The 24,971-nt window shown below is 44.9% G+C and overlaps 1 protein-coding gene across 2 annotated transcripts; it reads right to left on the reverse strand.

The window, feature by feature from the left end:
• Position 1: 1 nt before the first annotated feature.
• Positions 2 to 24,955, reverse strand: tep1 (telomerase-associated protein 1). 2 transcript variants are annotated; one of them, XM_065013538.1, is made up of 56 exons: positions 24,762 to 24,955; positions 23,279 to 23,799; positions 22,973 to 23,149; positions 22,677 to 22,826; positions 22,400 to 22,564; positions 21,962 to 22,099; positions 21,812 to 21,883; positions 20,673 to 20,794; positions 20,380 to 20,537; positions 20,169 to 20,278; positions 19,841 to 19,919; positions 19,561 to 19,753; positions 19,102 to 19,333; positions 18,647 to 18,799; positions 18,402 to 18,476; positions 18,190 to 18,311; positions 17,896 to 17,961; positions 17,649 to 17,795; positions 17,083 to 17,374; positions 16,771 to 16,892; positions 16,486 to 16,599; positions 16,281 to 16,398; positions 15,998 to 16,186; positions 15,678 to 15,862; positions 15,400 to 15,541; positions 12,791 to 12,970; positions 12,433 to 12,525; positions 12,217 to 12,349; positions 8,642 to 8,801; positions 8,316 to 8,452; positions 8,130 to 8,218; positions 7,924 to 8,038; positions 7,771 to 7,815; positions 7,459 to 7,660; positions 7,220 to 7,340; positions 6,929 to 7,053; positions 6,724 to 6,823; positions 6,480 to 6,632; positions 6,153 to 6,365; positions 5,859 to 5,915; positions 5,624 to 5,770; positions 5,307 to 5,526; positions 5,032 to 5,189; positions 4,437 to 4,544; positions 4,194 to 4,298; positions 3,853 to 3,982; positions 3,648 to 3,733; positions 3,396 to 3,531; positions 3,159 to 3,289; positions 2,929 to 3,050; positions 2,585 to 2,716; positions 2,393 to 2,492; positions 2,157 to 2,271; positions 1,957 to 2,039; positions 1,752 to 1,856; positions 2 to 1,637 (listed from the first exon to the last, which is right to left on the reverse strand). In XM_065013538.1, exons 2-56 carry the CDS (start codon positions 23,795 to 23,797, stop codon positions 1,518 to 1,520), a joined length of 7,761 nt encoding a protein of 2,586 aa, XP_064869610.1. In that variant the 5' UTR covers positions 23,798 to 23,799; positions 24,762 to 24,955; the 3' UTR covers positions 2 to 1,517. The 2 variants fall into 2 exon arrangements, with proteins under 2 accessions (XP_064869610.1, XP_064869612.1); XM_065013540.1 differs by having other exon boundaries at positions 23,279 to 23,802.
• Between the last annotated feature and the right edge of the window lie 16 nt (positions 24,956 to 24,971).

The following is a 24,971-nucleotide window of genomic DNA, read 5'->3' on the forward strand; positions in this document are numbered from 1 at the left end:
CTGTGTTCAAATTTGTGACTGGTACTGTGTGAGAGAGCGAGAGAGAGCACACAAACCCACACTTTATTTCAGGTAACTATTGCATACTACATGCATTATAGCTGATTAACATTCAGAGGTCCTTCTCTTAGGTTTTAAAGGCATGTACTTATAAGTATTGGGTATTAGTATGCATATTACATGGTGTGTAGAAGATAGTGTAAAAAAAGTACAGTAGTACTGATAGACTACATGCAAAAGTATGTGGACAACTGCTTGTCAAACATCTCATTCCAAAATCATGGGCATTAATATGAAGTTGGTCTCCCCTTCTGCTATAATAACTTCCACGCTTCTGGGAAAGCTATCCACTAGATGTTGGAACATTGCTGCGGGGACTTGCTTCTATTCAGCCCCAAGAGCATTAGTAAGTTCGAGCACTGATGTTGGTCGATAAGGCCTGGCTTGCAGTCAGCGTTCCAATTCATCCCAAAGGTGTTCAATGGGGTTGAGGTCAGGGCTCTGTGTAGGCCAGTCAAATTCTTCCACAACAATCTCAACAAACCATTTCTCTATGGGTGCATTGTCATGCTGAAACAGGAAAAGGGCCTGCCCCAAACTGTTACCACAAAGTTGGAAGCACAAAATGATCTAAAATGTAATTCTATGCTGTAGCAGTAAGATTTCCCTTCATTGGAAATAAAGGGCCTAGCCCGACCATGTAAAACATCCCCAGACCATTATTCCTCCTCCACCAAACTTTACAGCTGGCACTATGCATTGGGGCTGGTAGCGTTCTCCTGGCATCCGCCAAACCCAGATTCCTCTGTCGGCCTGCCAGATGGTGAAGCATGATTCATCACTCCAGAGAATGCTCCAGAGTCCTATGGCGGCGAGCTTTACACCACTCCAGCCGACGCTTGTTCCTTGTGCATGGTGATCTTAGGCTTGTCTGTGGCTGCTCGGCCATGGAAACCCATTTCAAGAAGCTCCCGACAAACAGTTCTTGTGCTGACGTTACGTCCTGAAGCCGTTTGGAACTCGGTAGTGAGTGTTGCAACCGAGGACAGACCATTTTTTTTACACGCTTTGGCGGTCCCGTTCTGTGAGCAGTCCCGTTCTGCAGGGCAGAAATTTGATGAACTGACTTGTTGGAAAGGTGGCATCCTATGATGGTGCCACGTTGAAAGTCACTGAGCTCTCCAGTAATGCCATTCTATTGACAATGTTTGTCTATGGAGATTGCATGGCCCCCCTAGCTCTGACAGCTACGTTAAAGGAACATTTTTACTTTCTATGCCTGTGATGTGGTTGTCCCCCTAGCTATCTTAAGATGAATGCACTAACCTTTAGTCACTCTGGATAAGTGCATCTGCTAAATGACAAAAATGTCAATGTAAAATGTGTGGCTGAAATAGCCAAATCAACTAATTTGAAGGGGTGTCCACATACTTTTGTATATATAGTGTATATCTGTGTGAGAGTAAGTTAATTATGACTCTGTGCGTGTATACAATGTATGTGTTTACACTGGGTGGTTATTCTCTCCAGGAGAGGAAGTAGAGCTCGCCCAGTGCATCGCCACACACCAGTTCACTGGAGCAGTGTGGGTTCACCTCCAAGACCAGAACAGGACCCGCACACACAAACACACCCACCTGTGCAGAAACACAGAGATAGTGTAAGCACACACACACACACCATTACTGTGACTATTCATCTGTTCTTTGTGAAATGATTTGAGTGCGTGAAAGAGTTAGAATGACATGCACCTGTTTCTTGGTGTTTCTGTCCCACATTTTGACCGTTCTGTCATGGGATGCCGAGATGATAGTGCTGTTGGTGAGTCTCAGAACACTGATCCTGTCACTGTGTGCCTAGGGAAAAATCAATCAAAATGATCATAGTAAAATAAGACAACAGTTTCCTCTTCAAGACAGTCACCATCACCATCAGAGAAAAGGGGAGGGATCTTACAGGTTTCCTGCTGCTCCAGGAGTTGATGTTTGGTGGCTGGTTGAACCACATATTCCCCTTGGAATCTCCACACACCACCAACTCTGGAGACAGGACACAAATTACAGTGCAGTTAATACATTATTAATTTACAGATGATTCACAAGTAGTATCAAAATTAATATGAGTATGTGAGTGTCATTGTACTGTAGTGCAGCTACCTCTCTCCACAGTCACAGCAGTTATCCAGACACCTTTTCCACCACAAGTCTCCTCCATTTCTAGCTCAATTTTACCACATGATGACTGCAGGTCAGTCTTTGGGCCCATGGCATACTAGGGAAGGTAGATAGGACCATATTATAAATCGACCAATAGAACTCTTATTAAAACAATCTAAAACAGCAGCAGTGTTGTCATTGATGATGATTATATCAGTGATGGTGGTAAAACTTACCATGAAGCCAAGCACAATCTGTCCTTTCTTTTCGCCCACCAGCCAAGTGCTTTTTTCATCATTGGCCACCATCCCAAGAATTTGTGTGTCATCCTTCCAACTGCAATTTAGGCAAGTTATGTACATTTCAAGTCAGTATTTTTCATCTAATAATGTGTATACCATGAGTGAGTGAGTGAGTGAGTGCTTTACTTGTCAATCTCTCTATCAGCGTCAGCGCGGACATTGATGATATTTCCATCCTCACAGGTTCCCAGCAGGATGGAGCAGTAGTACAGGTGCATCACTGGGGTAGGCACTGAGTATGTGGACACCTTCAACAGACTAGGGACAACAGGATGACAGTCTTTGCCGGCAGGCAATGCAGGAGTACAAGAACAAATGTTGACTAAAATTTTATCCATGTACTAATGAAAGTTCTACAAATTTGCAACCAGCAGATATTGCCTGAATCAATCTCTTACAAATGCCAAATTGGGCCAATAGCAACCATCGCCATAGTGCGAAAACTTGACATATAATGGCCAAGAGCTGACCTTGCAGCGTTGTGCTGAGGATTCCACTCCACCTTCCACACTGACACAGAGCGTTGCCTGCATCCCACAGCAAACTGGTCATCAGGCATGGAGCATATCGCTGTTACACTACTGTCAGACACCTGAGTGACACAAGCAAATCAAAGATAAACCAACTTTGTTCTATTAGTCAATGAGAGAATCACAATTACACTACAAGGTGCTGAATGGTTGGCACTGTATGGAGATACCTTTTTGTGGCCAACTGCAGAATTGTGTTTCCATAGCTCCACTCTGCCAGACTCATAGCCAGACAGTAGCAAATCCCCACTCTGGCAGAAGGACAGAGCGGTAACAGTGCCCCTCTGGTTGAGAGGACTCTCTGGAAGAAAAAATAAAGAGGGGAAATTAATAATAAATTTAAAAAAACAAGTATAGAAATTGGAGGATTGGTTTAGGTTGACAATTCAGGTTGATAAATGTGTTACCCATTGCTGCAGCAACGCTCCAAGACCTCAACGACCGATCTTGAGACACAGTGAGGAATGCCGGGACTCCTTTCTGCTTTGAGACTGCTCCATGTATCCCTCCGCTGTGGCCTTGCAAGGTGCTGTGATGCTGTACCTAGAATTAGGAGGCAAAGAGACAATCAGACCAAGCATCACTGCATATTGACACATGCATCTTATTCAAAATCAACCTAAATCCTAGAAATTACAAGCAAATTGCATTAATCCCACCTGGAAGGGGTGCCACAGCTTCACTGTGCCATCATCAGATGCCGTAGCAACCACCATGTCCTCCTGCTTAGTTTCCTTGGTCTTGTCTGAATACAAAACATTTAGGAACAATACACTACATGACCACAATGGTATGTGTATCATAGTATTTTTTAAAAGGGGAATAATATTAATATTATTTAATTATTTAGTAAAGATGCAGTACCTGGGTCAGGTAGCACAGAGCAGTGGTGTATGCGTGACCTGTGAGCTGAAATCCTGCTGATTTCCATCCCTGAATCCCATTTCCACACGTGCAGCTCCCCCTCGGCACAGCCTGCTATCACAAACTCTCCCTGCGGACCCCCCAAGACAACACAAACATCATCAAGACAAAATGGAAACACCATCACAACTTACAGTGCCTCATTACATATAGACAGCACAATTTCACCGTGAAGATACTTTTTTTCCCCTCAACACCTTCTCCATTTAGACTACAGTTTAAAGCCATCCATCCAGCACCATTTTAAAGAGGTCCATACTGCCCCCTATTGTTAGACTCACCAGGCAGCAGACTGCACTGAGGGAGGATCTCGCCAGGATCTCTCTCACACTGCGACCTTTCTGTAGGTCCCACATACGGATCTTGCAGTCACTGGAACAGCTCACCTGAGAGACAAACAGACATCAAGTTACTTGGGTTTAATTCAGAAGTATCTTTGTAGTTGAAATGATAATTATCATCAAGATAAAAACAGGCAACAAAAGGACATAGAAGGAAAAAAAACACTAAAAACAGACACTAACCACACAGTTTGGGCCCCAGACACAGCCAGTTATCCAGTCTCCATGGCAGTGTGGTAGAGACTGAGTGAGAGTAGGAGGAGAGGAACTGGCATTCCACACCATTAGAACCTGAAAAGAAAGTCACATTATCACTATAACTGCCACAAGTAACAGACAGCTCTTAATATTCTTGGTTGTTTCCATCAACAACATCCCCACTATTCACAATAAAAGTACAATTTCAAGACACTAAATAATCTCTCGTGGACTGACTACGTAAACAACAGGTACCGTAGATCTGTCATGACACAACGGGATGCATGAGATAACGAGCAGCATTCATTTCAGTACTTGTCAATGGTTATTTGGACTAAACACGATTTCACAGGTGTTTGCAACTTTCACATTTCTGAAGGGGACATTTGGCCCATAGACTTGCCCGTAACTTGCAAAGAGAGGGGGTAGAGCTCTTAGTTCCGATCCTCGTTCTCCCTCTTCCTTTAACACGTATGGACCCAGAACTTAAATCGAGCATCTGACCACTTTAGTTCTGGGTTAACTGAGATTACGAACACCAACCGAAACTCAAATATGAACACACTCTTTAAACCTATACCTGATCTTTTCCACCAGACAGCAACTCCTCCCCAGTTGGACTGAAGGCCAGGCAGGTGACCCCTCCACTGTGACCTCTCAGGACAGAGATCACACTGGGGTCAACCCAGGGGTCAGAGGTCAAGTCCTTCACTGCCCACAGAGCAATGGAGCAGTCATCTGAGGAAAGAGATGGCGAAAGTTAGTAAATTGTTAATAAAATGATTAGATGAATTAGTGATTAGTACAAAATGAGTTTACTACTGATCAACTGAGTGTTTAAGTTATTGGTCTGACCTGAGGCAGAGGCCAGATAAGAGGAGTTTTGTGCCAGGGCCAGGATGGGGCCTTGTTGCACCCCAAAACATCCCAGCAACACCATGTCTGCCTCCTCCTGTCTCCACACTCTCAGCCGCTGGTCCCCGCCCCCAGACACCAGCAGCTCAGGTTCGTCTGCAGCCAGCCACATCAGGCAGAGGATAGACACCCGCAGGTCCTTGCTAGCCCATGTCCTCTCACTGCACAATAGGGTTGGAGTGTGTTAAGTGATTCATTAAATTGATTCATTTCCTTGGCTTGCAGAGTTGTGTTTGTTGGAAAACTTAAAACCATATACCTGATTCAAGACTGAAAAGCTTCAACCCATCACCATGGTAACCCACTGCAGCATAACCACCAGCGACAGCCACACATAGAGCAGCGGGCTCCGTGGTTGACATCTTCTTTCCCTTCTGAATAACAGACTCCTGAATAACAGACTCCTGTCAAGGCAAAGAAACTGATTTTTGAGATTCCAAGTGACAGAAATAGAAATTGAGGAACTTCTGAAACATGAGTGGAACAGCATACCTTGGATTCTCCAAATACATTCACAGAGCGACCCAGACCACCTGACCATAACTGGACCTGTGGAGGAAGGGGGAACAGGCAAATAAGGAACCTCTCAAAGTGTGTGTGCGCATATGGGAAGATCTCAATTGCTTACTCCTCGCATCCGCTCTCCTCAAAACCCATTGGATGAGAAAGACAGAGGTCCCTCCTCTCTGAAACTACTCCTACAATGGGTTTTGACAAGGAGAGGATGCAAGGAGTATGCAAATTGAGATCTTCCCTGTGTGTGTGTAGGTAAACAATCCTTCTCACCGTGTGGTCAGATCCAGCACTCAGGAGTACCGTCCCGCCCAGCAGGAAGGTGAGCACCTCTGTAGATCCGCTGTGAGCCTGGTAGCGCCCCACGCAGGTAGAGGCTGGAACTGACCACATCCTCACCTCTCCAGACAGACAGCCAGAGCATAGCAGAGAAGAGGAGGGAGAGAAAGACAGACTGCGTACTGACCTCTGATGACCAGAGAGAGTCTGGAAGGGAGGAAGGAAGGAGGAATGATGAAAGGTTGTTTTAAAACAACGAACGAATTAAACATTTAACAGTGTGACATCTCTCGCTGCAATGCGGTCCTTCATTCGACTCACCGTAACTTCACCCTTCAGCCAGTTCCAGAGACGCACAGCTCCATCCCAACCCCCAGCTGCCACAAGATGACCTTCAGGGTCAAAGGTCACACAGTTCAGAGGGCTAGTGCTGGAGAGGGCTGTGACCAGACTGCCCTTTGGAGATGACCACACCTGTGGAGAATAACATTGATAACATTAACGTTCAAATGAATGGCTGAAGTAGGAATCAGAGCGACTGGCATAGTCTTGATGTGAGACTCACTTTAAGGCTCAAGTCCAGAGACACAGTTGCAAGGTGCTTCCTATCTGCACTGACGTCACTTCCTGTTATTCTGTTTGAGTGGCCATCGATGAGGGCAGTTCTAGAAAGACAAGACAGTTAACCATTTTGTATGTCTGCAAGTTTGGAATTTCGTAATCCCATATAGGCCTTAGGAACTTTTTTTTTATTCCAAGCATTGTCTCACCTGCAGCCATTCTCAACATCCCACAATTCAATCCGTCCATCAAATGAAGTAGTTCCCATAAGCCCCTCCCTCAAGAAGACACATCCTGAGATTCCGTCACAGCTGCTCACCAGTGACCTCACTTCCTGTTAACGGTCAAGGTAAAATGGACTTAGATTCAAAGATGGAGCATTTGAAAGATATTACTGTCATATTTTAGTGCTGATGGTGGCATACAGTCAGTAGTAAGTCCTTTCCTAGTCTGTTAGGTCAGTGGCATATTGTTGTTATGAAAATAGAGCAGGAGTTTACCTGTCCAGTCTCTGTGTGGACGAGGTGGAGGGTGCCCTGTCCAGTCCCTACTGCCATGATCTCACCCCCTGGACTCACAACCACACAGGTGGGCTCAGAGGAGAAGGTGGAGACCAGCTTACTGTGGTAACAGAGGACACCAGCATCACTAAGATAACAATATAACTAACTCACTGAGGTAGGGAGCACAGTGGTCAATATGGTCTAACTGCAATAACTGTACAAATCAGATTAGCTACCTGGTTTCCGTCTGGGTATGTTGTTCATTGTTCATCCACCTCATCACATGCACCCCTTTTCCCATCATGCCTTGTGCCCATACATGGGCGTCAGTGTGGTTGGGCTCGTTGAGAGCTTGCTGCAGAAACAGGGCTGGCCATGAGGACAGGATGGGTGCATTGCGCTGCAGGAACCCAACACAATCTGTCAGACCGCTCTGGTCTTCAGAGGAAAAAGGAGAGAAAGACTCAACTCTGGGCTTTCTGTCTGAGGAACAGATTCTAGAGACTTTTCTATACAGGTAACCAGTAAAAAGGCCTAAATTATTTTACCTAAAGTGTCCCATGAACCAATACCTTCCGACTCGAACCTCTTGGCTGCAGTGAAGAGAATAATAAAAGTGGAAGTAGAGTAGATTAGTTACTAGATAACCGAACATCCATTATCGAATGAAGTTCTTCCATTTCTCCAGAGAGGTGACTTACCAAACAAGCTGTAGGTCTCCAGGAGGTGGTGAAGGAGGCCATGGCGCACGTTTGCAAACAGGAAATTATAACTAGAGAGCAGGCAATGCAGCGCGTCCCACTGGCCACTTCTCATCTGACCAAAGACAACCAAGTGTTAAGGTGTGGTCAGTGACACAGAGGTCAACTGGGAGAGAGGTTAAAAAGCTAGAGGAAGTGTCACTGACCAGGTGGAATGGTAGGTTCAAGATGGAGCTGGCCTCACAGTGAAGAAATGTGCATGTTCCCTGAGGATCTGCCAGCACCCAAAGATGGGCTGAGAGAGAAATAAACAAATCCTTATGTATCCATGTTTGTTTATATACAGATGTAAGCAGTGCATTTGTGTGTAGGATCTTTATAATAGTAGCTACCTGCCAACAGGATATGAGCCCTGGTCCAGTCAGCCTCTCCTGGTAGGAGGAGCTCTTTTTTAAAGGCCAGCTTGACCTCGGGATTGGTCAGTGCCAGGAGGTCATCCGGGCCGTAACAGTGGGATGGATCAATCAGGCTGCAGAACATAGTCAACAAAGAGATGGACTGTGTTTACGTTCAATTCCTTACAACAGTGCATTCCATGAGAGGGAGTGAACACTTCTGGGAGAAGAGTAGAGAATTGAGCATCATCCAATATTAGTTTTATTGCCTCATTAACCCAAATCTGACCTCCGACTGCCCATCATTTGACACAGCCTCATACCTCTGTAGACTCCGCACCATGTGGGAGAAGGTTGCCATTGGGACACGCTTTATGGGCTTTCTGGCCAAGTGCAGCATATCCTGCCATGTTGCCTTCTCACCTCCAGAGGTCAGGCCATTGCACATGTTCAGTATGGCATATAGGTCTCTCTCCCTTAGGCCTGCAATGGAACCAGCAGGGAATTGTTATGACATGTCACAGAGCAGCATTGCTGAGGGTATGAATATTAGTGAGTGGTAGATTTTAGCCACTGGAGTCACTTGAGCAGATATAAAAGTTTGTCCACACCACCATCAGCCACCAGGTAAGGAGTGCATGTCCAAATTAGGTTTTGGGTAACATATAGGAAGTACAGTTGAAATCAGAAGTTTACATACACTTAAGGTTGGAGTCATTAAAACGTGTTTTTTCAACCACTTCACAAATGTCTTGTTAACCTCTTGAAGCTAGGGGGCACTATTTTTATTTTTGGAAAAATAACGTTCCCAATTTCTCAGGACCAGATGCTAGAATATGCATATAATTGCCAGCTTAGGATAGAAAACGCTCTAAAGTTTCCAAAACTGTAAAAATATTGTCTGTGAGTATAACAGAACTGATATTGCAGGCGAAATCCTGAGAAAAATCCAATCAGAAAGGGACTCTTATTTTGAAACCCCTGTCTTTCTATGCATCCCTATTGCCCATTGAAAGGGATATTAACCAGATTCCTTTTTCTGTGGCTTCCCTAAGGGTTTTACAGCCTTTAGACAGTTTCGGGCCTTTATTTTGAAGAATGAGCGTAAACGTCCACATTGCGTAAGTGGTCAGTTGTTGGCTCTAAGTGTGATTTTTTACGCTACACAGAGAGGTAGCCATTTTTCCTCCCGGTCCTAGTGAAAAGCCAACTGTCCCGGTTGATATGTTATCTAATAGATATTTGAAAAACACCTTGAGGATTGATTATAAAAAACATTTGCCATGTTTCTGACGATATTATGGATATAATTTGGAATTTTTGTCTGCGTTCACGTGACCGCTATTTCCGGTGGATTCCTAGGCATTAACGCATCAAACTAACGGAGGTATTTGGATATAAAAAATATCTTAATGGAACATTTGCTGTCTAACTGGGAGTCTCGTGAGTGAAAACATCCGAAGCTCAAAAGGTAAACGATTAATTTGATTGCTTTTCTGATTTTCATGACCAAGTTACCTGCCACTAGGTGTACATAATGTTTTGTTTATATATCGATAAACTTACAAACGCTTGTATTGTTTTTGCTGTAAAGCATAATGTCAAAATCTGAGACGGGTGATTAACAAAAGGCTAAGCTGTGTTTTGCTATATTTCACTTGTGATTTCATGAATATTAATATTTTCTAGCAAGATTATTTGACCGTTGCGCTATGCTATTTAGTGTAGTTGATGACAATTATCCCGGATCCGGGGGGGTGGTTCCAAGAGGTTAACAAACTATAGTTTTGGCAAGTCGGTTAGGACATCTACTTTGTGCATGACAAGTAATTTTTCCAACAATTATTTACAGACAGATTATTTCACTGCATCACAATTCCAGTGGGTCAGAAGTTTACATACACTAATTTGACTGTACCTTTAAATAGCTTGAAAAATTCCAGAAAGTGAAGTCATGGCTTTAGAAGCTTCTGATAGACATATTTGAGTCAATTGGAGGTGTACCTGTGAATGTATTTCAAGGCCTACCTTCAAACTCAATGTCTCTTTGCTTGACATCATGGGAAAATCAAAAGAAATCAGCCAAGACCTCAATTTTTTTTTGCAGACCTCCACAAGTCTGGTTCATCCTTGGGAGCAATTTCCAAACGCCTGAATGTACCACGTTCATCTGTACAAACAATAGTACGCAAGTATAAACACCATGGGACCACGCAGCCGTCATACCTCTCAGGAAGGAGACGCGTTCTGTCTCCTAGAAATTAACGTACTTTGGTGAGAAAAGCGCAAATCAATCCCAGAACAACAGCAAATGACCTTGTGAAGATGCCGGAGGAAACAGGTACAAAAGTATCTATATCCACAGTAAAATGAGTCCTATATCGACATAACCTGAAAGGCCACTCAGCAAGGAAGAAGCCACTGCTCCAAAACCACCATTAAAAAAAGACAGACTACAGTTTGCAACTGCACATGGGGACAAAGATCGTACCTTTGGGAGAAATGTCATCTGGTCTGAAGAAACAAAAATAGAACTGTTTGGCCATAATGACCATTGTTATGTTTGGAGGAAGAAGAGGGAGGCTTGCAAGCCGAAGAACACCATCCAAACCGTGAAGTACAGGGGTGGCAGCATCATGTTGTGGGGGTGCTTTGCTGCAGGAGGGACTGGTGCACTTCACAAAATAGATGGCAACATGAGGCAGAAAAATGATGTGGATATATTGAAGCAACATCTCAAGACATCAGTCAGGAAGTTAAAGCTTGGTTGCAAATGGGTCTTCCAAATGAACAATGACCCAAAGCATACTTCCAAAGTTGTGGCAAAATGGCTTAAAGACAACAAATTCAAGGTATTGGAGTGACCATCACAAAGTCCTGACCTCAATCCTATAGGAAATTTGTGGGCAGAACTGAAAAAGCATGTACGAGCAAGGACGCCTACAAACCTGACTCAGTAACATCAGCTCTGTCAGGAGGAATGGGCCAACATTCACCAATCACTTATTGTGGGAAGCTTGTGGAAGGCTATCCGAAACATTTGACCCAAGTTTAACAATTTAAAGGCAATGCTACCAAATACTAATTGAGTGTATGTGAACTTCTGAACCACTGGGAATGTGATGAAAGAAATAAAAGCTGAAATAAGTCATTCTCTCTACTATTATTCTGGAATTTCACATTCTTAAAATAAAGTGGTGATCCTAACTGACCTAAGACAGGGAATTTTACTAGGATTAATTGTCAGGAATTGTGAAAAACTGAGTTTAAATGTATTTGGCTAAGGTAAACTTCCGACTTCAACTTTGTGTGTTGAAAAGACAGTGGATGGTGCCTCCCGGGTGGCGCAGTGGTTAACAGTGGATGGTGACAGTGGATGGTGCCTCCGGGTGGCGCAGTGCCACCAGAGACTCTGGGTTCGCGCCCAGGCTCTGTCGTAACCGGCCGCGACCGGGAGGTCCGTGGGGCGACGCACAATTGGCCTAGCGTCGTCCGGGTTAGGGAGGGCTTGGTCGGTAGGGATGTCCTTGTCTCATCGTGCACCAGCAACTCCTGTGACGGGCCGGGCGCAATGCACACCAACCAAGGTTGCCAGGTGCATGGCGTTTCCTCCGACACATTGGTGCGGCTGGCTTCCGGGTTGGATGGCGCTGTGTTAAGAAGCAGTGCGGCTTGGTTGGGTTGTGTATCGGAGGACGCATGACTTTCAACCTTCGTCTCTACCGAGCCCGTACGGGAGTTGTAGCGATGAGACAAGATAGTAGCTACTAAAAACAATTGGATACCACAAAATTGGAGAGAAAAAAGGGGGTAATTTTTTTGTTTTAAACACACAAAAAAGAAAAGACAGTGGATGCAGTTTGTGAATAAGGTGGTTTTGAAGTGCCCTGGCTCTCACCGGTGCTGCTGACAGTCAAGGCGGCCAACGCCCAGCCAAGTCCCACTTCTCTGTACTGGGACTGCAGTCTGCTCAGGCTGTGCTGCACCAGCTCACTCAGAGACGGAGGAAGAGCCTGCAGGCTCTCCTTCATCTGGAACACAGACACTTATTCATCATCTGACACAGATCATCATGACTATGGGTCGGGTCATTGTGACATGCATGATGTCTGACCTTTTCAAAGGAGGCAAAGTTCCTCAGGTCCTCACAGGCCAGGTGCAGATAAAGTGGACTCACTGCTCCCTTCTTCATCAGAAGGGTCTGAAGCTATACAGGTACACAGAGACAAGAGTTAATTAATGGTGACAAAATTATACAGAGCAGGTCATACTATTCACAACACTGTTAGTAGGCTTTTCAGAGTGATGATATGGGGTCCCATGTGGCTCAGTTGGTAGAGCACGGTGCTTGCAACACCAGGGTTGTGGGTTAGATTCTCACAGGGGACCAGTACAAAAAAGTATCCACTCACTACTGTAACTTGCTCTGGATAAGAACAGCTGCTAAATTACTAAATTGTAAAGATAATAACCTGATTATTGAAAGCTGAGTCACTAAGCTTCTTCCCATAAACGCCAAGTTCCTTCTGAACTATCTCCTTTCTGTCCGGCAAAGAAAGCTGTCCTAAAGGAAACAAGAAGGCCAGTTTCCTCTTGGCAAGGACTCGCAGCAGGGCCGAAGTGGAGGTGACACTCAGCACCAAAGACACACCCTGTCAGAAGAACACAACAAAAGAAAGATAGTTAGTATTAGTTATTTTACCAGGTAAGTTGACTGAGAACAAGTTCTTATTTGCAGCAACGACCTGGGGAATAGTTACAGAGGAGGGGGATTAATGAGCTAATTGTAAACTGGGGATTATTAGGTGACCGTGATGGTTTGAGGGCCAGATTGGGATTTTAGCCAGGACACCGGGGTTAACACCCCTACTCTTACGATAAGTGCCATGGGATCTTTAATGACCTCAGAAAGTCAGGGAACCCGTTTAACATCCCATCCGAAAGACGGCACCCTACACAGGGCAGTGTCCCCAATCACTACCCTGGGGCATTTTTTTTAGACCAGAGGAAAGAGTGCCTCCTACTGGCCCTCCAACACCACTTCCAGCAGCATTTGGTCTCCCATCCAGGAACTGACCAGCACCAACCCTGCTTAGCTTCAGAAGCAAGCCAGCAGTGGTATGCAGGGTGGTATGCTGCTAGTGTCAAGTCCTATACTACAGTGGGGCAAAAAAGTATTTAGTCAGCCACCAATTGTGCAAGTTCTCCCAATTAAAAAGATGAGAGAGGCCTGTAATTTGCATCATAGGTACACTTCAACTATGACAGATAAAATGAGAAAAAAAAAAAAATCCTGAAAATTACATTGTAGGATTTTTAATGAATTTATTTGCAAATTATGGTGGAAAATAAGTATTTGGTCACCTACAAAAGTTTCTCAATACTTTGTTATATACCCTTTGTTGGCAATGAGGCGGCAGGGTAGCCTAGTGGTTAGAGCGTTGGACTAGTAACCGAAAGGTTGCAAGTTCAAATCCCCAAACTGACAAGGTACAAACAAATCTGTCGTTCTGCCCCTGAACAGGCAGTTAACCCACTGTTCCTAGGCCGTCATTGAAAATAAGAATTTGTTCTTAACGGACTTGCCTAGTAAAATAAAGGAAAAATAAAAAAATGACAGAGGTAAAATGTTTTCTGTAATTCTTCACAAGGTTTTCACACACTGTTGCTGGTATTTTGGCAGATCTCCTCTAGAGCAGTGATGTTTTGGGGCTGTTGCTGGGCAACATGGACATTCAACTCCCTCCAAAGATTTTCTATGGGGTTGAGATCTGGAGACTGGCTAGGCCACTCCAGGACCTTGAAATGCTTCTTACGAAGCCACTCCTTCGTTGCCCGGGCGGTGTGTTTGGGATCATTGTCATGCTGAAAGACCCAGCCACGTTTCATCTTCAATGCCTTGCTGATGGAAGGAGGTTTTCACTCAAAATCTCACAATACCTGGCCCCATTCATTCTTTCCTTTACACGGATCAGTCGTCCTGGTCCCTTTGCAGAAAAACAGCCCCAAAGCATGATGTTTCCACCCCCATGCTTCACAGTAGGTATGGTGTTCTTTGGATGCAACTCAGCATTATTTGTCCTCCAAACACGACGAGTTGAGTTTTTACCAAAAAGTTATATTTTGGTTTCATCTAACCATATGACAATTTTCCCAATCTTCTTCTGGATCATCCAAATGCTCTCTAGCAAACTTCAGACGGGCCTGGACATGTACTGGCTTAAGCAGGGGGACACGTCTGGCACTGCAGGATTTGAGTCCCTGGCGGCGTAGTGTGTTACTGATGGTAGGCTTTGTTACTTTGGTCCCAGCTCTCTGCAGGTCATTCACTAGGTCCCCCGGTGTGGTTCTGGGATTTTTGCTCACCGTTCTTGTGATCATTTTGACCCCACGGGGTGAGATCTTGCGTGGAGCCCCAGATCGAGGGAGATTATCAGTGGTCTTGTATGTGTGTCCTTTGACAGCTCTTTGGTCTTGGCCATAGTGGAGTTTGGAGTGTGACTGTTTGAAGTTGTGGCCAGGTGTCTTTTATGCTGATAACAAGTTCAAACAGGTGCCATTAATACAGGTAACGAGTGGAGGACAGAGGAGCCTCTTAAAGAAGTTGTTACAGGTCTGTGAGAGCCAGAAATATTGCTTGTTTGTAGGTGACCAAATACTTATTTTCCACCATAATTTGCAAATAAATTCATTTAAAAAAATCCTACAAATGTGATTTTCTGGATTTTTCTCTCTCATTTTGTCTGTCATAGTTGAAGTGTACCTATGATGAAAATTACAGGCCTCTCATCTTTTTAAGTGGGAGAACTTGGCTGACTAAATACTTTTTTGCCCCACTGTATATGATACTACATCACCATCAGTGGAGGCTGCTGAGGGGAGGATGGCTCATGTCTGGAACGGATAGAACAGAATGGCATCAAACACATGGAAACCATGTGTTTGATAACATTCCACCAATTCCACTCCAGCCATTACCACGAGCCCGTCCCCCCCAATTAAGGTGCCATCAACTTCCTTTGGTCACCATGTACACAGATAAACTGAAAACGTCTGTGTACATTTAGGCTGAGTTTCTGACCTGAGGAAGGTGCTGTGGTATCCAATCAGAGGTCAGCTGTCCTGTACCATCCTGCACATGCTCTGCCCCATCAACTAGCAGGGCCAGTGGTTGGTCCTTCCTGGTGTCACTCAACTGGGAGTGGAATTCTGTCAGCAGATCTCTATGATAAAACAGATATGGCTGGATTAGTCTTGAGCAGTATTGGCCCTTCCTACTGACTCAAGCACATTTATTGGCAGGGTCATTGAAAAGCCATTTGACAAAATCTGGATAAAATGTTTGCTGTCTGCACTCACTTATAAGAGGAAGGGAGAGGCAAGTCTTCTTTTTCATTGCCTCTCCGTAACCACTGTACAAGGCAGCGTAGAAGGTTTTCCACAGTGCATGCTGATTGGGTAGCAGCAGTGGAGTAGGAGATGACATCACCTCTAGGGGTTTTCTGGGACTTGGTAGGAGTTCTTAAGGCATTCGCCAGAGCAGCCTGTGTGAAGGGAGGAGACAATTTATGAGAAAAACCTTACAGAAACCGGGGAGGACTAAAAGATGGATAACATCTTTATACTGAGCGAATAAATTGTGTTTGTGTATCTCTGCTAAAGCTGCTGCTATGGTTTACCATGAAGACAGTCTTGCCCTCTCCTGGAGCTCCCTCCAGCAGCACCAATCCTCCTTTGAGCTGAGCCTCGTGCACCTTCCCCACCGCCCCAGAGAGCAGCTTGGCACGGCCAAAGAACTGCCGCTGCAAGGCGCCCTGGTGCACTTCCTGCTCTGACAGATCTGACCTGGAATCACTTTCATCCGTTTTCTGTCAGAGAAACAACATCAATACAATGATTGGTGGAAGTGGAACCCAAAATGGCTTCAATGTTAAGTTGCCTGTCATTTTTAAAGTCTCTGACCTCCACAAACTGCTTCAACAGTGCCCCCCAAAGGTCCTCCAGCACCACCTTCCCAAACTCCTCCAGGCCTTTCACATAGGGCTTCCCATCCACAACACCACCCCACTCACAGGGGTAACTGAGACAGAGAGACAGAGCCCATGAGACCAATAATCTTAACAAAGCTACTTCAAGACAATGTGTAAGGAACAAAAACTGAGCTCACTTCTCTGTGACTTTCGCTTCACTATCCACTATTCTTCTTTTCAGGTCAGCCATCTTACATTCAGCCTCCTTGGACTCAGGAGCAAAGTCTGACCTCCACGCCACAGGAACAGACCTGAGAAACAAACATTGTACGATGATTATTAACATTATATTATTTCATATTCAAATGCATACAGTCAATTTTATTGTTCATATGAATCATTGGCAGATTAACAATTGGACAAATTAGTATTTTTCAAGGTGTGAACCTAGATAAGTGAAGTGGACTGATTTGATAGTGTACCTAGACAGATGGGGTGTCCTGAAGTAGCAAAATATGCGATTCTGAGCTGTGTCTGGATGAAGGGCCTGGAACTGTCGAATCTCCATCTCGGTGATGGACAACCCCGAAGGAGCAGAATCCAGCTGTAGAGAATGGTAACCAAATCATGAAATATCTTTATCTTATTAAGCATATTTTCTGACTAGATGTGGCTGCAAATAAAAACTTCTCTCCTGATAGAAAACATGACATTTTGTGCAACCAGACAGCTTAGTAGGACTAAGAAAGAGAGAGATGGAAAGAAAGATAGCGTCTTGAGAAGGCAGGCCTTACCCAGCTGTATTGTGGGAGGTCTGGTAGGGATGGACAGGGAGGAAGCAGTCCATATCGCTCTCCCAGAATGCCTAGCAGCAGTTGGCTACGGCACACCTCTGAGAGGCAGAGCTCCACGACACGCCCAGTCTCCTCCTCAGTCACCCCCCAGCGCAGTTCCACCTCCTGCAGGTAGAGGCAGTGTGGCGCCGCACGACGCCGGAGCTCAGGGAAAACACTGCGCACCAGAACATCTCTTTCAGCGTGCATGTCTCTGAACGTTGAGGAGACAAACACACGCACGCCTCGCCATCTAAAAAGACAGGTATGACAGAGAGCAAACGACAGGAGGACAGAGAGCAAACGACAGGCAGAGAAAAGGAGGGGGATAAGAGAGTCAGTGATGCAAGAGGAGAGAAAAGAGAGTAATGCTCAGCTTGTTTCGTGTTCGTTCAGCTCTATGGTTCTCTTGGTAACCCTATGGCTACCCTATGTTGTCAGAGACAGCCCAATCATCAAGTATGGATAATCATGGACAACCAAACCAGTTTTGAAGGAAACGTATTCAACCTGCCCTGCCACAGTACCTCAGTTTTGGAGTGGCAGGAAGTGGGGTGATGGCAGCTTCTCGCTCAGCCTCTTTAGCACCCCCCTGTGGCGGGATAATGTGATGCAGCTTGTCTATGTGCTCCACGTGATCCAGCAGTCTAGACGAGCCTCTTTCAGCCACAAACCTGTAGAGTTAAACAAACACTTCAGAGACACCATGCCACAATATGTGTGTGTGTGCGTGTGTGTGTCAGAGACAAGAGGGTAAATGAGAAGAAAGCTTGCCTGAGAATCTGCTCGCTGAAGCCTTGGAGTACCACACAGTTCCTGTCTGTGGATTGGTCTATCTTCCTGCAACAGACAGAGGCAGGACATACACGGCGAAGGTTGTAGCTGTTATCCCCAGTGTGTTACAGAACATGGACTGAAAATGCTCCTTCCAGGAAAGAAAGCAAGCAGGATGACTATAGAAAAGGTAGTTTCTCATAGAATAGCAAATGTATGGAGACAGCCCACTGCTTGCTCTCTCCTACGTGGCAGAGATATGCTGCTGCTCACACACAGAAAAGCACCCCCTACCCTTTCCCAAAGAAGATTTTCACTACGAGGACGTTGTTGTTCACATCCTTCCTGTATCGGTCAAGCGCTATGTCCATGTTATTATCCAAGTAACGATCCCCCAGCACGATGATATTGTCCACCTGAGAATGAAAACGGGAAGGTCACGATTCAAAGTACAATTAAGTCAAATGGAGCCCTGAAAACAATTCAAAATGTGCAAATAAACACACCTTGTTTTTCTGCGTCATCTCTCTGGTCATGAAAGAAGAGAATGTTTCATGCTTGTCATAGGCATTCTGAGCCTCCTGTAAGAGAAATGATTCAATCTACTATCAATCTCCAATACAACAGACTTTAAATATTCCCTTCAGTTTATTTAAAAGGACTTCACAGCAATGGCATTATGTTGGAAGTGTATTGAAACCGTTACAACAGTGTGTAGATAGACATGAGGGAAAGGAAGCGACAGCCTCACCTCTATCTGCTTCATCACATGCCTGACATTATCCAACAGCACGTCCGACTTGAGCTCTACTTCTGCACAACCCCACCAGTAAAAGTGGATCAGCTGGGGATGCTCAGCGCTGTGGGCTATCATCAGTGACAGCAACACTGCCACCTCCTGCATCTGTGAGGAAATACACAAATCAGCAGTAATAAGCACAGATTACAGCTGCTAGGCATTGTAGAGTGTGGCCCCATCTAGAAAAAGATCCCTAGCCTCTACTCACTAGGCACTTGTCTGGGAGGACTGGACAAGTCTAAGCAATATGGAGAAAATGTGACCTAGCATGTCTGAGGAAAGGGTGAAGCTGCTCCAATACTGACTATACTTCCCCATTTTTGTTGTTGTTGATCTACACAAGTGTGTAGAGGGTAGAGGCTAGGGGTTGTTTCTGGTCAGGGACGTAGTGTGTTGAGGGTTCTTACAGAGGGTGTGAGTTTCTCTTCCTTAGTTTCATCTACTTTCTCTGCCTCTACGTCAGGCGGGCAGCAGAAGTCCTGAGTGGCGCTCCAGGTGTCGTCCTCAGCCATGTTACCAGCGAACAAGATCACGGTGCGACCAGGGAGGGGTGGCACGTTGTAACGGCACGAGATCTGCACCGCTGTTTCCAGAGCCTTGCGGTACTGCTCCAGAAGGGCCTGCGAATACAGTCTCTGGCTGTGGACACACACACACACTTCAGGGTGCATCGTCCTTACTCAGTATAAACATATATCTAATTATTATCACGCAAACACAGTAATGCAGATTTTAATATTACAGTTTTCCTCTGGACTTCCTCTACCTGATAAATATTCATGATCAAATCTCCCATGTCCCTTGGTTCCCCTGTCTGGATCACCTGATTCCTCTCCCAGGTGAATACCCGGTGTTGATGTCTGTACCTGGCTTTCTTCAACTGACTCTTCTTCATGTTGTAGATGCGGTAGACAAAGGGCACACCTAACGCCACCCTCAGCCTCTTCTGCCCAGCCGTCTCCCAATCCAAACGACTGAGGCTCTTGCTCTTAGGCATCTTCTTCAGAATGCCCCTGAGGATCTCCTTAGAGCTGGAGACCGCTTTCTCTGATGCACGGGCTAAAAGAGGGAGGTAAAAGCTTTTCCGATAACATCAAATGTAGACTTCTCCAAACTAGAATGTATGTTTGTGTGAAAGATACTAACCCATGTTGTTGAGCTCCATTATGACCTTATAGGCGGAGAGGAAACGGAAGGGAAACTGTCTGCTCTGAATCACTGCTTTCTGTAACAACACCAGTGTTTTATTGGGATATAGGTGTTAATGTAAATATGCTGTATTCCCTACTGTAATTTCTAGCAACTTTTATTTGATCCTCCGCTAGACTTGTATCCTAGTGGTCAAAATCTACATGGATGTTGGACATGTGCTGACAATATATGTTTTATTTGTCCAATGATGTATTGCCGATTGCTTGAACATATTATAAAACAAGTGGGAATTTTTGTTTTTTAATTTATCATGGTTACTCACCCTGAAGGTCAGTCTTCCCAGAATCTTCTGATGATGCCGCTCACTGATGCCCTGGGTTATCATATTTCTCAAGTTCCTCAGCATTGCCATGAAGGGCAGAGAGTTACTGTCTGTAAAATACATAAGGACAGCATTATAACAATATTACAGCCACAATCTGCAGCATTGATTCACTGTGAGTGTGTGTGTGTGTGTTTTTTTTAAACTAGACCTATCAGTTTCTCCCAGGTGGAGGCTTTGTTTCCCTCTTGGCTGAGTTTGCGTTCCCATGTGTCTGGCTGTTTGAGCTTCATGCGCTGCCCTGCCTGCTCCCTGTCCCACACCCCACTGAGCCCACTGCGGGAGAACGCCTTGGGGTCACCAGGGTACCTGAAACACACATACAAAGCACAGTATCGAGACTGTATACAGCTCAGATTTTTTTTTTTTTTAATTTAGCTAATAGATCGTTGGATCTGTAAAATAGAAAAACATCTGTCAACTTCTGTGTTTGGTATACAGTACCGCTTTCCCAGTATGGCCAGGACATGCTGAGCAGGCTCTTTGATGTGGAGCCTCTTGATCATCTTTTTCAGACTGAACTCACTCTGCTTCTTATCCACCACAGGTCTCTCCTCCATTTTCAACTTCAAACATTTACATTATAGTAATTTAGCAGACACTCTTATCCGGAGCTTACAGTTCATGCAAAATCTTAAAATAGCTGTGGGTTTATATATTTTCAGAAGATGGGTAAGGCTATAGACTGCTGTCCTAGCTTCATAATCTCCTAGCTTCAAACAGAGATATCACACACACAGTATAGGCTACAATATCAACATTTCCCAAGACATCACAAAGGCTAAAAGAGATTATTAGCATGCTAGAGAACACAAGACTGTACACACAAAATACACAAGCAAAATACGTTTCCATCCAAGTTTTATGCAAGTAGAGTCGTACTGTAGGAAAAAGAATCCAATTGTATAAATGCTGGCAGGTAATTTATTTGTTCGACATCTTCTGTCAGTAAAATGTATTTAGCAAGAAAATGGCAGTGGAAACACCTTCATGCGCATATAGTGATATAATAACCATCATATCGATGTAAACTTGGAATCACGCGATGATATGGTGTGTGGTTCATTTATTTAATCTGTAGCCTAATAAACCTCCCACTACGACTCAGTTTATTGCAGTTTATTAGGCTACAGATTAAATAAATTAACTTCAAAGGGTAGTAAAAGTGCACAGCGATGAGCATGATGCTCCTTTCCAATAAATATTGAGGGTCTTATTCTGGTGACATGATGATCAATGCTTAAAAATATTCATCTTATCCATAATAATCTCCTCTAGACTAGCCTACCCGCTCTGTATCTGCCAGCAGTTGTTGGCTAGAGTGCACATGCCAAGAATTTGCTATTTTACAACAGACTGTGACAAAACTAACCGCTAGAGTTGAAAATGCATTAAAACACATTTTTATTCAGTACATGAAAACTGTGTGCACCAAGTCATCATGCACAGATTGTTATCCGCCAACAAGTCTGTTTGGTGGAAACACCACTAGTGGGAAATTTAGTATTTTTCTTCATGCGGATTTTAGAACATTCACATGAAAATCTGTCGCCAATAGGATGGAAACCTAGCACCACACTCACATATTTCTGCAGATTGGTGGCATCACTTCCAAGCATTTTTGCCCATTTTTCCAACTGCTGAGTGGATGGTTTCTGTGATGGAGAGAAAGAGAGAAGATGGAGAAGAGAAAAAACAAGGTGTGTGTGTGTGTGTACACACGCTTGCCATACCTTGCCTTTGGGTCTAGAGCAACTGTGTTTGCAGCGATGTTTGCGTGTGTTGTATTTGGCCAGCTGATACTCGTTGAACTGCTTGAACTTGTCTCCCAGGGCTTTCTTCAGACAGGTGGGTAAAGAGTGGCCAAAACACTGAAGATGACATCACAGTAGAATGGTTAGGAGAGATATTCAGTGGATCGGCCTGAGCAAAGCACTGCACAGAATCCCTGATCTACAAATCAGTTTGCCTCCCAAACAACTACTCATTAAGTGATCAAGACGAGCAAACATGTGCAGTACCTTACAGAGTCTGTCCCATGTGGGGAGAGAGAGAGAGCGAGAGCGAGAAACATGTGCAGTACCTTACTGAGTCTGTCACATGTAGAGAGAGAGACAAACAAAGAGCAGTTGAGATTAGTAAGAGATTCACTGAGATTGACCAAGACTCACCGTGCTGTAGAGTCTCACCACTTCCAGCCAATCAGAGGGTAGCTGCACAGCTGCACAGAAGTACCTACGCACGTGTGGCTTAGTGGTGGGCAGATGGGCAGCAAGAGCCAAAAGGAAGTTAGCTGTGATACGGATGTTCAACTCCTGTCTGGTGTAAACTGCAACCTAAAGGGGAACAGGAAAATATGGTAAAAAAGGATAACTGTTTAATGCACCCGAAAATCCATAGAGGACCCTAGTTGGACATTACCAAGAGAGGTTCTCCAGTAACACACACCTTGAGGAGAAACTGGGGATCGTCAATAGAGATGGCCTTGGACAAGTTCTGGATCCTTTTCCAGACACTTTCCTCTACATCCCAGTCCTTCTGACCGGGAGCAGTGTTCTTATTCACCAGAGAACAGCACACCTCGTTCAGCAGCAGGTACTGATTGAAGGGAAAGTGTGAGGAAAATAAATTATGGGGTAGAAAGAGAGAGCAGGAAAGGGGAGGGAGAATGGTTTTGAGGTTCAGGTTGATGTTGAGATACATGGTTTTCTGTGCGAGACTAAATGCAGAATCTACTCCCTCACCTTTTTGTCTTTCAGTTCTTCCTCCAGTTCATCTTTCCCCCTCTCCATCTCACCAAAGTCCTGTTCCCCGAATGGCATGGTTTGGTCCAACTTCTCTTCATCCAATGCCATGTCCAGGACAGGCATTTCTGTGAATGCCTCAGTCTCCTCAGCCATGAGGCTGTCCCAGTCAGAATCCTACCATTTCATAAGGAGGAAAGAAAACACATTTGGTACAATGACAACAAATTGTGCCTGGACTGGAATGGACCTTGTGCAAACCACATCAACAAAGCCAGACTGAAAAGGATGCATTGTGCCATATACCACAGTCATCTCTTCATGGTAAGACAGCGCGTCCTCAGAGGCAGGCTGCCTAATTCTTCCTTCTCCCCCAATCTGCTCGTCTACATTCAGAACCGGAGGGGGGAGAGAACAGGTAGGAGGCAGGACACGTGTAGAGGGTGCCAGGGTTGAAGAGAACAGAGGGGGGAGGGGAGAGGGGAGAGAGAGGGAATGAGGGAAGATTAGTGAATCCTTCTTTAGGAATTTGTTCTCTGTGCTGAGGAGTGGAGAGGTGAGGAGGGGGGAGGTAAGACAGGGAGAAGTGAGGGAGGATGTGGTAGTGGAGAGGAGGGAGGAGGTGGTGGAGGTGAGCCTGGAGGGCTGGAGAGAGGGGCAGGAGGAGGGCTGGGATACTGGTCCAGAGAAGGACTGAGGCAGCACAGATGCATGGATCAGGCATCTGTTCTCCATGCTCTGGCCAAGGTAGTTAGAGTAGAGCCCCCCTGATGCAGCCTGCAGGTCCTGGGCCCCATGAGGCTGGAGCAAAGTCAGCACCTTCATCTCTGCTGGAAGACAGGTCAATAGACTGTCAGGCAAATATTCACTCAGCACAGGGAGGGTCCTTTTTAATAGTACATCTAGGACAGCGTTTCCCAAACTCAGTCCTCAGGACCCCAAGGGGTGCACAGTTTGGTTTTTGCCCCAACACTACACAGCTGTTTCAAATAATAAAACATTTATGATTAGTTGAATTAGCTGTGTTATGCTAGGGGGAAAAACTAAACGTACACCCCTTGGGGTCCCGAGGAGAGTTTGAGAAACACAGCTCTAGGACAAACAGATTACACAGTACCTCAAGGTAAGAATGTATTTGTACTGTTTTACACCGATTGTAACCTGTGCACGTGGAAAGTAAACTTTGAAACTCGACTGACTACGTTTGTTAGAGATAAGCAGTTCATCCGCATTCTAGCCAGGTCTTATTTAAACAGTCAACGGTAAAACATACAAAAGGCCATTCATGTGTTTGGGTGGGTCGCTTGAATGACAAAGAGAGTGGTAAAAAAAGAACAAAGTTCACTCGACACACATAAAGATTGCCTTGTGCTTTAGATATGACTGGCTCATTAAATTAATGACAAATCCAGAACCATGCACCAATGCTGTTCTGTCCATGTCCAGAACACCAGACAGAAGTGGTGCTTGTACACAATGATAGATTGGTACAGTACTGCTTAGCTCTGGTCCAGGGCGTTAGGGACGCGCACTAACGCCCTGGACCAGAAGTATAGCGCATCAATGTTCTTCCTACAAATATAATAACACGGAAACACAAATGTCCAGACTAGAATACATTGTGCCCATAGAACAATATTGTGGGAACTGCACAGGGATGAAAGTCTAAAACCAGGTAGTAATCAAAAAGCACATTGAAGTAGCTAGGCTACCCAGACTTACAGGTACTTTGAATGGGCGTGACTGTAGCTAAGTCTTCTGAAAGTCACAAACAGGGACGCAAACTTACCTAATAAGTAGCGGGACAACTACTGGGTAACACTTCAAAAATAATTCTATATGTGTTCAGTTTCCAAATCACTGGTTCAGAGCAGCCAGATGAAATATTATTTCCGCATACGTCTCCGCCATGTAGCTGTCTGTCAGACGAGCGCAGTCTATACATCTATCCTCTACGGACACCGTAGGAGATCATATGATCAGGCGCTCCTCCCCTCCG

The sequence above is a fragment of the Oncorhynchus nerka genome, linkage group LG9b (assembly GCF_034236695.1).
Source record: "Oncorhynchus nerka isolate Pitt River linkage group LG9b, Oner_Uvic_2.0, whole genome shotgun sequence".
NCBI classification, from domain to species: Eukaryota; Metazoa; Chordata; class Actinopteri; order Salmoniformes; family Salmonidae; genus Oncorhynchus; species Oncorhynchus nerka.

Excerpts from the sequence above, each read along its gene's own strand:
- tep1 (XM_065013538.1), bottom strand. The coding sequence starts at position 23,797 with ATGAAGGTGCTGACTTTGCTCCAGCCTCATGGGGCCCAGGACCTGCAG. Across the intron at positions 7,661-7,770 it reads TGGTTCATGGGACACTTTAG|ACCAGAGCGGTCTGACAGAT; the intron begins GTAAAATAATTT and ends TTTCCTCTGAAG. Across the intron at positions 6,633-6,723 it reads CTCTGGACTTGAGCCTTAAA|GTGTGGTCATCTCCAAAGGG; the intron begins GTGAGTCTCACA and ends TATTCTCCACAG.